The sequence below is a fragment of the Caloenas nicobarica genome, chromosome 31 (genome assembly GCF_036013445.1).
Source record: "Caloenas nicobarica isolate bCalNic1 chromosome 31, bCalNic1.hap1, whole genome shotgun sequence".
Taxonomy (NCBI): domain Eukaryota; kingdom Metazoa; phylum Chordata; class Aves; order Columbiformes; family Columbidae; genus Caloenas; species Caloenas nicobarica.
In genome coordinates this window covers 2,764,263-2,777,345 of record NC_088275.1, presented here as the reverse complement: position 1 = coordinate 2,777,345, position 13,083 = coordinate 2,764,263, and the positions used below count along the sequence as shown (strand labels likewise).

The 13,083-nt window shown below is 54.6% G+C and overlaps 2 protein-coding genes across 4 annotated transcripts; both read left to right on the top strand.

Annotated features, from left to right (window-relative positions):
* Nucleotides 1–678: 678 nt before the first annotated feature.
* Nucleotides 679–3,519, top strand: CTSK (cathepsin K). Of its 2 annotated transcripts, none has more exons than XM_065653848.1 (8): nt 679–746; nt 1,405–1,525; nt 1,617–1,739; nt 1,853–2,008; nt 2,103–2,321; nt 2,651–2,816; nt 2,897–3,002; nt 3,080–3,519. In XM_065653848.1, exons 1-8 carry the CDS (start codon nt 739–741, stop codon nt 3,177–3,179), a joined length of 999 nt encoding a protein of 332 aa, XP_065509920.1. In that variant the 5' UTR covers nt 679–738; the 3' UTR covers nt 3,180–3,519. The 2 variants fall into 2 exon arrangements, with proteins under 2 accessions (XP_065509920.1, XP_065509919.1); XM_065653847.1 differs by having other exon boundaries at nt 711–746; nt 1,387–1,525.
* Nucleotides 3,520–5,466: 1,947 nt separating this feature from the next.
* CTSS (cathepsin S) lies at nt 5,467–11,269 on the top strand. 2 transcript variants are annotated; one of them, XM_065653600.1, is made up of 8 exons: nt 5,467–5,616; nt 6,476–6,644; nt 6,855–6,977; nt 7,572–7,721; nt 7,802–8,026; nt 9,137–9,302; nt 9,524–9,626; nt 10,236–11,269. In XM_065653600.1, exons 2-8 carry the CDS (start codon nt 6,513–6,515, stop codon nt 10,333–10,335), a joined length of 999 nt encoding a protein of 332 aa, XP_065509672.1. In that variant the 5' UTR covers nt 5,467–5,616; nt 6,476–6,512; the 3' UTR covers nt 10,336–11,269. The 2 variants fall into 2 exon arrangements, with proteins under 2 accessions (XP_065509672.1, XP_065509671.1); XM_065653599.1 differs by having other exon boundaries at nt 6,437–6,644.
* The last annotated feature ends 1,814 nt before the right edge of the window (nt 11,270–13,083 follow it).

Genomic DNA, 13,083 nt, shown 5'->3' with positions numbered 1-13,083 from the left:
GGACACTGGGGGGGTGTCCCCAGGCGGGGATGTGGGGCAGGAGGATGTTGCTGGTGTCCCCAGGGTGGGATCCTGGGGCACGAGGGTGTCCCCAGCGTGGGATGCGGACGTGGGAGGATGTCCCCAGTGTCCCTGGGGACAGTGACGGGGTGGGAGGATGTCCCTGGAGCAGGAGAGTGTCCCCAAGGAGGGATGCTGCGGTGGGAGGACACCTCTGGGATAGGAGGGTGTCCCTGATGTCCCCAAGGTGAGATGCTGGGGCGCGAGAATGTCCCAAATGTCCCCAAGGAGGGATGCTGGGGTGGGAAGACACCTCTGGGGCAGGAGAATGTCCCCGGTGTCCTCAAGGTGAGATGCTGGGGTAGGAGGACACCTCTGGGACAGCAGAATGTCCCCAAGGGGGGATGCTGGGGCAGGAAGGTGACCCCAGGGCAGGAAGATGTCCCCAGGGTGGGATCCTGGGACAAGAGATTGTCCCCACGGGGGAACGTAGGGGCAGGATGATGTCCCCAAAGTCCCCAGAGCCCCCATCCCCTGCATGGGCTCTGACTCAGCTCAGCCCCACGTGCAGCCTCCGCCGTGTCCCCCCCGTGTCCCCCCCCGTGTCCCCCCCGTCCCCTCCTTCCCCCGGTGCAGCCGCCAACATTTTCCAGCTGCCTCCGACTTCCTCAATCCGGCGCCATAAAAGCCGCAGCAGCCGCGGCCCCCGGTCCCGCCGCCCGTGTCCCCTGCAGCGCCATGCCGGGGTAAGTGGGGGGACGTGGGGGGACAGGGGGCCTGGCAAGGCCTTGCTGGGGCACTTGGGTGGCTTTTGTCCCCGGGGAATGGTCCCCAGTGGAGGGGAGGGGGAATAGGGGCTGGTGTGGCAGCGCTGGGACCCTCGGTGTTAGGGGAGCGAAAGGGGAAACCGAGGCACGGAGCGGGGCTGGGGCTGCATCCCCTTCCCTGCCGTGGGGAGAAAGTGGGTGAAGCAAGGGGGGGACGGGATGCTGGGGACCCCCCCATGGCACCCCCTGCGCCCCCAAAATTCGGTTTATTCCCAGCCCGCGGCTGCAGGATAGAGCCGGGGGGGTTAATGGGAACCGGCTGCCGCGGCTCATGTGATGCCGGCGCTCGGCCAGCGCCACCCGGCCCCAAACTGGGTGTGGGGATTCCTGGTTCGCCCTGGCCCTGAAACTGGGTGTGGGGGGGTCCCGGCACCAAAACTGGGTGGTTTGGGGATCCTGGTCCCCCGCCAGCCCCAAAACTGGGAGTGGGGTTCTGGTGCCCCCTGGCCCCAACACAGGGTTGGTGGGGAGGTCCCGGTCCTCTGGTCCCAAAACAGGGTGGACGGGGGGGTCTTGGCCCCAAAACTGGGTGGGGGGGGGGGTCGCAGTGTCCCCCCAGCTCGGTGCCCATCCCCAGGATGTGGTGGCCGGCGCTGGTGGCCCTGCTGGTCCCCGCCGCGGTGGCCCAACCGCAGCCCGAGCTGGACGCCCAGTGGCACCTGTGGAAGAAAACGTACGGCAAGCAGTACAACGGGGAGGTACGGCCGGGCGGGGGGACATCCGCGGGGCGTCCCCAGGGTGGGGAGGGGACACACGGGCCACCCAGCGCCATCTCCCCCCGCGGTGCAGGCGGACGAGGCGGCGCGGAGGCTGATTTGGGAGAAAAACCTCAAATACATCAACCGGCACAACCTGGAGCACGCGCTGGGCGTCCACACCTTCCAGCTGGCCATGAACCACCTGGGGGACATGGTGAGTGACAGCGGGGACAGCGGCGGGGTGGCAGGGAGGGGACGAGCACCCTTGGGTGCTGCTCTGTCCCCAAGCCCCGGGGTCACACCCGCCCGCCCCACGTCCGTCCCCAGACCAGCGAGGAGGTGGTGAGGACCATGACGGGCTTGAAGGTCCCTCGTGGCCACCAACGTCGCAACGGGACCCTCTACGTCCCCGACTGGACCCAGCGAGCCCCGGCGGCCGTGGACTGGAGGAGGAAAGGCTACGTGACGCCCGTCAAGAACCAGGTGAGCCTGGTGGCTCCTGGGGCGAGGTGGCACCCACGTGGCACCCACGTGGCACCCACGTGTCACCCACATGTCACCCACCGTGTCCCCGCAGGGCCAGTGCGGCTCGTGCTGGGCGTTCAGCTCGGTGGGCGCGCTGGAGGGGCAGCTGAAGCGCAGGACGGGGAAGCTGCTCCCACTCAGCCCCCAGAACCTGGTGGATTGCGTGGCCAACAACGACGGCTGCGGCGGCGGCTACATGACCAACGCCTTCGAGTACGTGCGGCAGAACCGCGGCATCGACTCCGAGGACGCCTACCCCTACATCGGCCAGGTCTGCGGAGACGTCCCCGTCCCCTCCTCCCCTTGACCATCCCCATCTTCTCTCTCCCCTGACCATCCCCATCTTCTCCTCCTGACCGTCCCCATCTTCTCCTCCCCTTGACCATCCCCATCTTCTCCTCTCCCCTTGACCATCCCCATCTTCTCCTCCCGACCATCCCCATCTTCTCCTCTTCCCTTGACCATCCCCATCTTCTTCTCCCCTTGACCATCCCCATCTTCTCCTCCCGACCATCCCCATCTTCTCCTCCCCCCGACCATCCCCATCTCCTCCCCCCGGCCATCCCCACCATCTCCCCTTGCCCCTGGTGGTCCCCACAGGACGAGAGCTGCATGTACAGCCCCAGCGGGAAGGCGGCCAAGTGCCGCGGCTACCGGGAGATCCCCCAGGGCAACGAGAAGGCTCTGAAAAGGGCCGTGGCCAGGATCGGCCCCGTCTCCGTCGGCATCGACGCCAGCCTGCCCTCCTTCCAGTTCTACAGCCGCGGTGAGAAACCCTCCATCTGGGGAAACTGAGGCACGGCGGGGTGCGTTATCCAGCGCGTAACCAGCCGTCCCGCCCCCCAGGCGTTTACTACGACGAGAGCTGCAACGCCGAGAACATCAACCACGCGGTGCTGGCGGTGGGCTACGGCGCGCAGAAAGGCACCAAGCACTGGATCATCAAGAACAGGTACGGCGGGGCCGCTTGGGGCCGGTTTTTACTAAGCCGGGCTTTGCCGGCGGCTCAGGCTTCGTGTTTTTGTGCAGCTGGGGCGAGGAGTGGGGCAACAAGGGCTACGTCCTGCTGGCCCGGAACATGAACAACGCCTGCGGCATCGCCAACCTCGCCAGCTTCCCCAAGATGTGAGCGCTCCCGGCTCCCCCGCCTCCAAATTCTGCCTTTTCCCACCCAATCTCCAAAGCCGACGTTGCCCCGGCCCGGGGGGGGCGGAAATTCTGCTTCTCCGCGGGGAGAAACCCCCAATTCTTATTTTTTCCGAGGCTCCTTTGCCGCGCCGGGTTGTGCCGCGGATGCTCCACCCGTCCGGAGATGCTCGTGCAAATAGATCCCGCGTCCCCGGGAGTTCCGCAGGTGGAAAATCCCCCCGCGGAGAACACGGATCCACCGTCCCCGGGGCCGCGGAGAACGATACGACCTTTCTTTTTAAAATAAAAACACTGTTGGGAACAAACACCGGGGTTGGTTTGCTCTGTGCAGCCCCGGGGCCGCGGTGGGACGAGGCTCAAGTGGTGGAACAGTCGGAAAGGGAAGGATTTTTGCACCATTTCCCCTTTTTAGGTTAGAAAATCTTCCAGGGAATGACAAGCAAGGGCTGCGCTTTCATTCTCCAATTTGCTTAAATCTCAATTATTTCAGCTGTGACTCGGCGCTGAGCTGCCGCCCTCGTTCTTGGCACTGGTGCCACCTCCCAAATTTAATTTTAATTCCCCTTTGGGCAGTGACTTGGGGCAATTTGTCCCCAAAGCCGGTTCCAGCATCGGCCACGGTTTTTTGGGTGAAAAACGGGTCCAAACCCGGTCGCTGAGCAGCTTTTCCCTTAATTCTCCTCTCCACGGGGCACCCTGATGTGCCAGGGATGCGCTTTTTTGACACAATTGGCCTTTTTTAGGTGTGTTTAGGGCTCAGCTCTGTCCCAGCAGCACGTAAAGGTCCCTCGATTACACCCGGTGACCCCAAATCGCCGTTTCTCACCCCAAACGCTCCTGCCCGGCTCCTGGGTGCTGCGAGTCGGCTCCAGAAAATTGGGAGTTTTTGCTCCTTTGGGAAAGTCCCGGTCGCTGAGTCAGCACAAAGGGCCGGGCTGGGGTGACCTGGGGCCAAACTGGTGACAAACTGGTGACATCCCCGCCGGCCGGGTCGGGGCCTCGAGCTCTTTGCATTAAAAACCTGTTTGTAAACATGTTTTTCGCCATTTAAAAAAGCAGAACCAGAAGGAACCAAGTGTTGAAATGCAAGAATGCTGCTCCGGAGAAAGCAAACCGAACGTGCGATGTCAGCAGCGCGGCGCTCAACCGGAAACCGTCAGATTTTGTAAAAAATAACAACAAAAAACCCCTAAATTGTGGACATTTCTGCCAACAAAGCTCCTTTATCCTGGTGTCAGGGCTAAAACCCACCCGGTTCCTCCTCTGCCTCATCTCTGGCCTTGGTAGGATTCTTTTAAAAATACCCAAAAACAGTATTTTTAATGGATGCAAAATGCATTCATTCACCTTCACCTGGTGTTTCTTGGGTGGTCTAATTCATGAATCAATTAATGAATTTAATTCATTAATTATTTAAATCACGTCTTTCTCTCTGCGCAACCCCCCCGAAAAGTGAATAAATGAGATTTGTTTTCTTTTTTCCCTTGGAGTTGGTACTAAACTTGGTGATCTGGGAGCTCAGGTCTACCCGGTTCAAACCAGCACAATGTGATTGATTTTTTCCTAAGCACTGGTTTGGGGGCTGGTTTGAGCTGGGAGGTCAGGTCTACCCAGTTCAAACCAGTACAGTGAATAAATGTGATTTTTAAAAATTATTTTATTTTATTTTATTTTAAGCACTGGTTTGGGGCTGGTTTGAGCTGGGAGGTCAGGTCTACCCAGTTCAAACCAGTACAGTGAATAAATGTGATTTTTAAAAATTATTTTATTTTATTTTATTTTAAGCACTGGTTTGGGGCTGGTTTGAGCTGGGAGGTCAGGTCTACCCAGTTCGAACCAGTACAGTGAATAAATGTGATTTTTAAAAATTTTATTTTATTCTAGTCTAGTCTAGTCTAGTCTAGTCTAGTCTATCCTATTTATTTTTAAGCACTGGTTTGGGCTGGTCTCAGCTGGGAGCTCAGGTCTACCCAGTTCAAAGCAGTAAGCTCCAGCCTTGACCCCATCCTGTCTCTCGGCTCAGCACCAAATCACAAAAAATGCCCAAACCGATTCATTTTGGAGGAGCGCGACTCCCGCCCGCAGCCCCACAGGAAACATCAACCGCCGTGGGAGCCCGGCCGTTCGTTTGGGGAAAAAAACATCATTTTTTAACACTTTTGATGATGCCGCTTCAAAGAACCGCGTGACGGCCGCGCCGGTTCCCAGCGAAGCGAAAACGAAATCGGAGCGTTTCCTCATTTCCTGGCTCGTGATTTCTCTGGCAAATCGCGGCCGGTGTCCCGCTGTCCGTCCCGCTGTCCGTCCCGCTGTCCGTCCCGCTGTCTGTCCGGTGCTGGGGACACTCCGGCTCTGTCCCCGTCACCCCCCGGGGACCCGCGGGCCGGGACGCGCCACCGAACAAAAAGCTTTTTCAGGTACGTCGGGGCTTTTGTGCTTTAAATGCCGGGGGACGGGGTTTGAGGAAGTAAAACCAAAGAAATTCTGTTTTTCTGCTGAGTTCTGACTCCATCTTCTCTGATGAATTATGTGTTGTAGCCCAAACTCGGGAGCTGGTGGCCACGGGCTGGAGGAAAATAGGGTTGTTTTGGGGGTGGGTTTGTGGATATTTACTTTACTTTACTTTACTTTACTTCACCTTACTTTACCTTACCTTACTTTACCTTACTTTACTATTTTCTTTTACTTTATTTTAATTTTGTTTTTTAAATTTTACTTTATTTTATTTTTGTGTTCATTTATTTTTATTTTATTTATTTCATTTTTATTTTACTCTACTTTTTATTATTTTTTTTATTTTTTGTTTGTTTGTGAGGTGGTTTTTTGTGTTTTGTTTCGGGAGGGTTTTTTTTGCCCCCTTTTTTTTTTTTTTTCCTTGTTTGTCTCTTTTTTTTTTTTTTTTTTTAAATACATTTTTAATGCTGGCAAACGCCGGTTTGCCAAACCAGCCGCTTGAGCGGGCGATGTGGAAACGTCCCTGGGGGCGGGTGGGACCGCGGGACGTGTCCCCGCGCGCCCGTGTCCCCGCGGGCTCGGGGACGGGACGCCCGTCCCCCCCCCGAAGGGCTGTTTGGGAGCCCCGGGGGGGATTTCTCGTCCCGTCCCGCGGGGTTTTGGGGGTGCAAGAGGACGGGGGGTGGGACGGGCGCCGGTGGCATCACCCGGCGCGGGCGACGCGCCACGTCGGGGGTGTCATCACCGTCCGGCCGCCCTCGCCAAACCGGATTTGTCACCGAGGGGTCAAGCGCGGCTCCGAGCCCTCGGCTCCCGGCGCAGGTGACGTCTGCGAGCGCCCCGGTCCCGGCTGAGCGGGATGAAGCTCCTGGCGGCCGTCACCGTCCTGGGGGCCGTCACCTTCCCGGTGGCGCCGGGACCGCCCGACCCCGCGCTGGACTGGCACTGGCAGCTCTGGAAGAAAACCTACGGCAAGGAGTACCGGCCCGAGGTACCGGCGTCCGGCCCGGCGGCGGCAGCACGGCCGTGCTGCTGCGCCACGGCGCCCGCGGTGCCGCGCGGCGTGCGGACGGCCCGCCGGCTCGCCGAAGCGCGGGTGGGCTCGCGGGGGCTCCCGACGAGGTTTTGGGGATAAGACGGGGCGGAACGGCTGCGGGGGGCGGCTGCGGCCGCGCGTCACGGGCTTTGCGTTTGGTTTCAGCACGAGGAAGGGGAGCGGCGGGCGACGTGGGAGCGGAACCTGCGCCTGGTGACGCTGCACAACCTGGAGCACTCGCTGGGGCTGCACAGCTACCAGCTGGGCATGAACCACCTGGCAGACATGGTGCGTGCCTCGTTTCGGCTTTAATTCACAGCGAGCGCGGTGGAACGAGGAATAGCGGCGGGTGGAATTGCTCCCGAGAGCCCCCCCCAGCCCGTCGTCGCCTCGTGGGCTCCAGGAGTCGCGGAGAAGCTGCTCAGACCAGCCCACCGGCGTGAAGCAACCGGGCGTTGGGAAATAACTTAATGCAACGTTTGGGGTGGACGCGCTCGGTCCTGGTCATTATATATATATATATGCAAATCGTCCCTCCTCGGTGTCCCAAGGTTGCGGTGGTGTTTCGTGCACCACCCACCAGCTTCAAGGGGGTTTTGGTGCCGGAGTGGAGCTTTGTGGTTTCTTTTTCTTGCCCTTTCCAATCATGGGGTGGTTGGGGTTGGAAGGGACCTCTGGAGAGCGTCTAATCCAACCCAAACGAATGTCTGGAGATTAAATGTAAGAGATTAGAAAGCCAAGGACTCCCCAAATCTGGTAACTCTTGCAGCTCAGACCGTTCAAGGGACAACCCCTCCACCTCCATGTAGGACCTACCAGAGACGAGAACTTCACGAGTTTCATGGATTTTTCGAGTAATTTGTGTTTTCTTTCCCCCCCCAGAGCAGCGAGGAAGTGGCGGCTTTATTGACTGGGCTGAAAGTTTCTCCTCGGCCAAACCGGAGCTCCTGGTACCGAGCGCAGCCCCGCGGCGAAGCCCCGGACACGGTGGACTGGAGGGAGCGGGGCTGCGTCACCGAGGTGAAGAACCAGGTGAGAAGTTCTCCTGCTGCCTCTCCCCTGGGTCTCGGCGCCGCGGGGCGGCGTCTGAGCATCTGGCGGGGCTTTCGCAGGGCGCGTGCGGGTCGTGTTGGGCGTTCAGCGCCGTGGGAGCCCTGGAAGGGCAGGTGAAGCTGAAGACGGGGAAGCTGGTGTCCCTGAGCGCCCAGAACCTCGTCGACTGCTCCACGATGTACGGGAACAAGGGCTGCGAGGGAGGTTTCATGACCAACGCCTTCCAGTACATCATCGACAACGAAGGGATCGACTCGGATGAGTCCTACCCCTACACGGCTCAGGTGGGCACCAGAAACCTGCAGGAAAACACGGGAGGATGGACACAACATGGCCCTTCCTTCTGTGTAGACCTCCTTCTTCTCTTCCACCCATTGAAAGGCGTGTAGACGAGGTCCTCAGGGACGTGGGTTAGCGCTAGCGGTGGGTTAACGGTTGGACTCCATGATCTTGAAGGTCTTTTCCAACCAAAATGATTCTATGATTTCCCTCTGTCTTGGTTCCCACCACTCTTGTGTCATCTCCTCAGCTTTTGCAGCTGATTCTTTCAAACCCAAGGAAGGGACCTTTATTTTTTTTTTTTTCCTTGTAAGTGAATGACTGGACCAGCAGCCAGAATTTCTACCTGTTTATTCCTGTCCTACATAAATTATGACGCAACGTGCTACGCGGAAGGGGAAAATGGGGACAGGAGTCCTGGGTCCTGTTGTCAGATCTTATTCCATCTTCTGTAGTTAAAAAATGGGATATCGATATTTTTACCATTTCAGTAGGCGGACATTTCTGGTGAACAACGTCCATAAAATGTTTTTTTAAAAAAAAAAACTGTAACAGATGCTGTATGATGGCTGCAAAGTTGGAAGGAAAGAGCCGTAAGAAAATAAAGTTCCTAATGATGAGAATCCTGATGGCCAGAGACAAGAGATGCCCTGGAACAAGCTGGTGTCTCGAAAACGTGGTCTGTGGAAATGGGTCAAAATAATGGCAGCTCGGTCCAAGGAAGAAAAGTGGAATTCAAGTCTTCGGGCTTAACGGGCGGTAGAAGAAGTTGAGGTTAAAGATGAGGAGAAGGTTTCTGATGGGAAAGGCGAGGAATCGGGGACAGTTTCGATAGGGAAGGAAGAAGTGTTGTCATCGGAGGTTTCTAGAAAAAAGGCGTAAAATTCCGTTGATACGGTTTGGCTGCTCTCGGTGTGGGGAAGTGAGATGGGCCAGATGGCCCCTTCGCGTCCCCCCGGGCGCCTTTTCTGTCGCCCTGCGTATGGTGGTCAAAGAAACGCAAAGAACGGGGTTGCACCGGGTGAAAACGAGCTGGTAGGAAACACGTCGCCGAAGGTCTCGAGATGTTCCCGGTGGGTTCCTCACGTTTCTCGCCATCCCCTTGTTCCCCCCAGAACGGGACGTGTCGATACAACGCTTCCAACCGAGCCGCCACCTGCTCCAAGTACGTGGAGCTCCCGTACGGCGACGAGGCCGCCCTCAAAGACGCCGTGGCCAACGTGGGCCCGGTCTCCGTGGCCATCGACGCCACCCAGCCCACCTTCTTCTTGTACCGCTCAGGTACGTCCTTCGGCCCTGGAGATCTTCCTCGCCGTCTCCTGGGTCTTCCTGCATGTCAAGCTTAGGAAATTGGGTGGAAAACAGCAATCTGGGGCTTAGTTCCTGGTTGAAGGCCTCGATACGGCAAAACCTAAACCAGCGATGGTGCTGGAGGTTGACGTTGACCCAAAGACGAGGTTTTGTGGCCCAAGAATGTTCTTCCCGACTCCTCTGTTTTGCAGGTGTGTACGACGACCCGCGGTGCACGGACGAGGTGAATCACGCCGTGGTCGTGATCGGCTACGGGACCCTCAACGATAAAGATTATTGGCTTGTGAAAAACAGGTAAAAGCGCAACCATACGTCACCGAACCCTCGTTATCCGTACACTCATCTATAGGGAACGGCTCCTCTTGGGTGACCTCCCGCTGACATCCTCATGATTTTGTAATAACCGATATTTATAATGACAATATTCTACGATATTTATAGAGGTGGGAGGGGGGTCAGCTGCTGCTTGTGCAAGAGGGTTCGTTAAAAAGTTGGCAGTTGGAGTTGGTCCTTAGATCATTAAATCATTAAATTTACCCTCAACCGTGTCCCAGCACCTTGATGTCACCCTGGTAGTGCGAAGGAACCTTAAATGCAACTAAAATACACTTACGCCCACCTGAAGTTCCCCTGATGGTGTTGTCGTGACTTAATATGGGGTTAGAAATCCCATGGAATGGTCAATCATAGAATTATAAAATCATAGGTTGGTTGGAAGAGACCTTCAAGATCATTGAGTCCAACCATTAACCATGAATAATGAAAACTAATGAATCATGAAAACGCCTCAATGTTGTGGTGTTGACAAAGCGGCCTCTTCACTTACAGAAAAAGTAATTTCATTTTTCTCCTTTTTTTTAAAATTTTTTCGTTTGTTCTTGTTCTCCTTTCCTGTCCCCAAAGCTGGGGTGTGCATTTTGGCGACGAGGGCTACATCCGCATGTTGAGGAACCACAACAACCACTGCGGGATCGCCAGCTACGCCTCCTACCCCCTCATATAGATGTGCCCGGCGCCACGAAAAATCAAATTAAAACCCTGACGCCGCATTTGCACCAATCCACTGATTTCCAGAATAATTTTCCAGCCCTGGGGGCAACGTCCTTCCCTTGGATCCGCCCGAGGAATTTGGAATGTGATTTACAGGCACCTTGTGACTTCTTTTGGGGGAAAAAAGACTTTTTTTTTTCCCCACAGAAAAAAATTGGGGGGGACAAAAGGTCTTTTTTTCCGGGGAAAAAAATCATTTTGGGGGACAAAAGGTGTTTTTTTCCAGAGAAACTGTTGTGACACCTACAGCTCTAACGGAGATCACTGTCGGTTTTAGCACAGATCGTGTTTTCCTCTCCCTGGTTCCGCCGCGGCAACACAAATATCGTTTTCTCTCTGAGCGACGCTGGTGAAATTGCAGAATTTCTTTGGGAAAAAAAAATAAAATAAAAGATCAGTTTTACTGCGCAAAAGTGACCCGCGTTTCGGCGTCTGGAGGCGGGCGGGTGGGGTTCCAGCCGGGATTTATCCCCATGGGAGAACTGTCGTTTGTCCGTCTCAGCCACAGAGAACATCCCCAAAAACTCTTCAATTGAGGAAAAACCTCTGCTGGAAGTGGCTGGAGGAGCATCTAGTGCCGGGCGGGGGCGGGACGAGCCGGCCCGCGGGACACCCACAATACCCACCCGCACGTGGGGCTTTCGCAGCCAACCACACACGCCTATTTTTTTAATGTTGTGTCTGATTTTATTTTATATTCTTCTATTTTATTCTACTTTGCTTTCTTCTGTTTTACTCTATTCTATTTTATGATATAATATGTCATATGATATATATGATATGTGACATATGACATATGATATGCAAGATATGATATATGATATACGATATACGACATACAATAGATATTTGTGATAGATGTGATATGATACGATATGATATGATGATGTGATACGCTATTATGACATGATATGATATGATGACATGATATGATATGATGATATTATATTGTATTGTGCTGTATTGTATTATATTATATAGTATTGTATTATATCATACTATATTTTACTATATTACCTTACTTTACTTTCTTTTACTTTTTTTTTTATTTTACTTTTTTCCTTAGTTTTACTTTTATATTTTAGTTTATTTCACTTTACGTTCTTTTTCTCCAGAGCGGGACCCACAATTTGTTGATTTTTAGCCCCAAAAGTGCCCCCTCGCCAGCCCGGCCGGTCCCCGCTCACCGGCGCCAGAATTTCGCGTTGGAGAAAAATCCGGGGGCAAACACCGAGGTTTTTGTTCCCAGAACGAGGTTTTCAGGCCGGGATTCCTCCGCCCCAGCCCTTTTGTTTTGCAGGATTTGGGGGCGACAGTCGCTTTTCGGTGCTAAAAAGTCGCATTTTTGAGGGTGCAAACCGGGCAGACCGGTGCAGCCAACTGGGATTTCCTCGCCAGGCTGAGGTAAGGCCATTTCTGCCCCCAAAACAACAGGTTTTGCCCCCAAAAACTGTTCCTGCTCCAAAACCAGCTTCTGCTCTAAAAATGGGGTTTGCTCCAAAAAAACGGTTTCTGCCCCCAAAACGCTTCCCGCTGGTTTCGGGCAGCCGCACCCCCTGGATCCACTGGTATACACTGGTGCCGGGAACTGGTGCCCGTGACGGGTTTGGGATTTCAAGGTGGCGAGGGATTTAAAGAGGATTTTTCCGTGTTGTATCTTTAATTTTCGGGGTTTTCTCTGAGCCCCGCACTGGCGCTACTGGTCGCGGGCAGCTCTGACGCTGGTCGGTTCCGCTGGGGCATTTCCCAGGCCCCGCGCCCCGTCCTGCCGCCGTTCCAGAAAAAACCCTCGGAAATATTTACGTGATTTTACATTTGGGCATCTCGGCTCCTTTTTGCCTCCTGGAGCCCAAACAGCTGCATCTGCAGCTGCTTTGGGGAAATCCAGATGTTTGCGCCAATCCTGCCAAAAATTGTTTGAAAAGGGACCAAAATTCAGAATCACAGAGGAAATAAAGAGGATTTTTTGGGTGGGTGGGACTGAGAGGAGGGAAATGGAGAAATGAGGGGCAGCCGAAACGCTGGGGGAAAGATCTGGAGGCTGTCGTGTGGCTGCGGTGTCTGTCTGATTTGGATTCAGATTTCTATTCGTATTTGTATTTGTATTTGTGTATTTGTATTTGTGTATTTGTATTTGTGTATTTGTATTTGTGTATTTGTATTTGTGTATTTCTATTTGTGTATTTCTATTTGTATTTGTGTATTTCTATTTCTATTTGTGTATTTCTATTATTTCTATTTCTATTATTTCTATTATCTCTATTTCTATTATTTCTATTATCTCTATTTCTATTATTTCTATTACGTCTATTATGCCTATTATGCCTATTATTTCTATTTCTGTTATTTCTATTTCTGCATTTCTATTTGTTTGTATGGGGTTTTACTATTCTTTTTCGCGGTTATTGTGCCGGTGAGGCCGGGAGGCTGCGGCGGTGCCACCTGGGGCCGCGGGCGCCGCCGGCCGACGTCACCGCCAACCTGCGCAAAGGTCCCGGTGCCACCTGCTCGTTCAACCCTGCTCGTTCAACCCTGCTCGTTCAACCCTGCTCGTTAAACGCCGCCCGTTAACGCGCCGTTTCCGCCCCGGCCGGGACCCCCCACCCGCGGGCAGCAGCGCCGCTGCCGGGGGCAGCGCAGCGCGGGGGGAATTTAGTTACCGTTCCTTTATTTTTTCCTTTATTATTTTCATTTTTTTTCC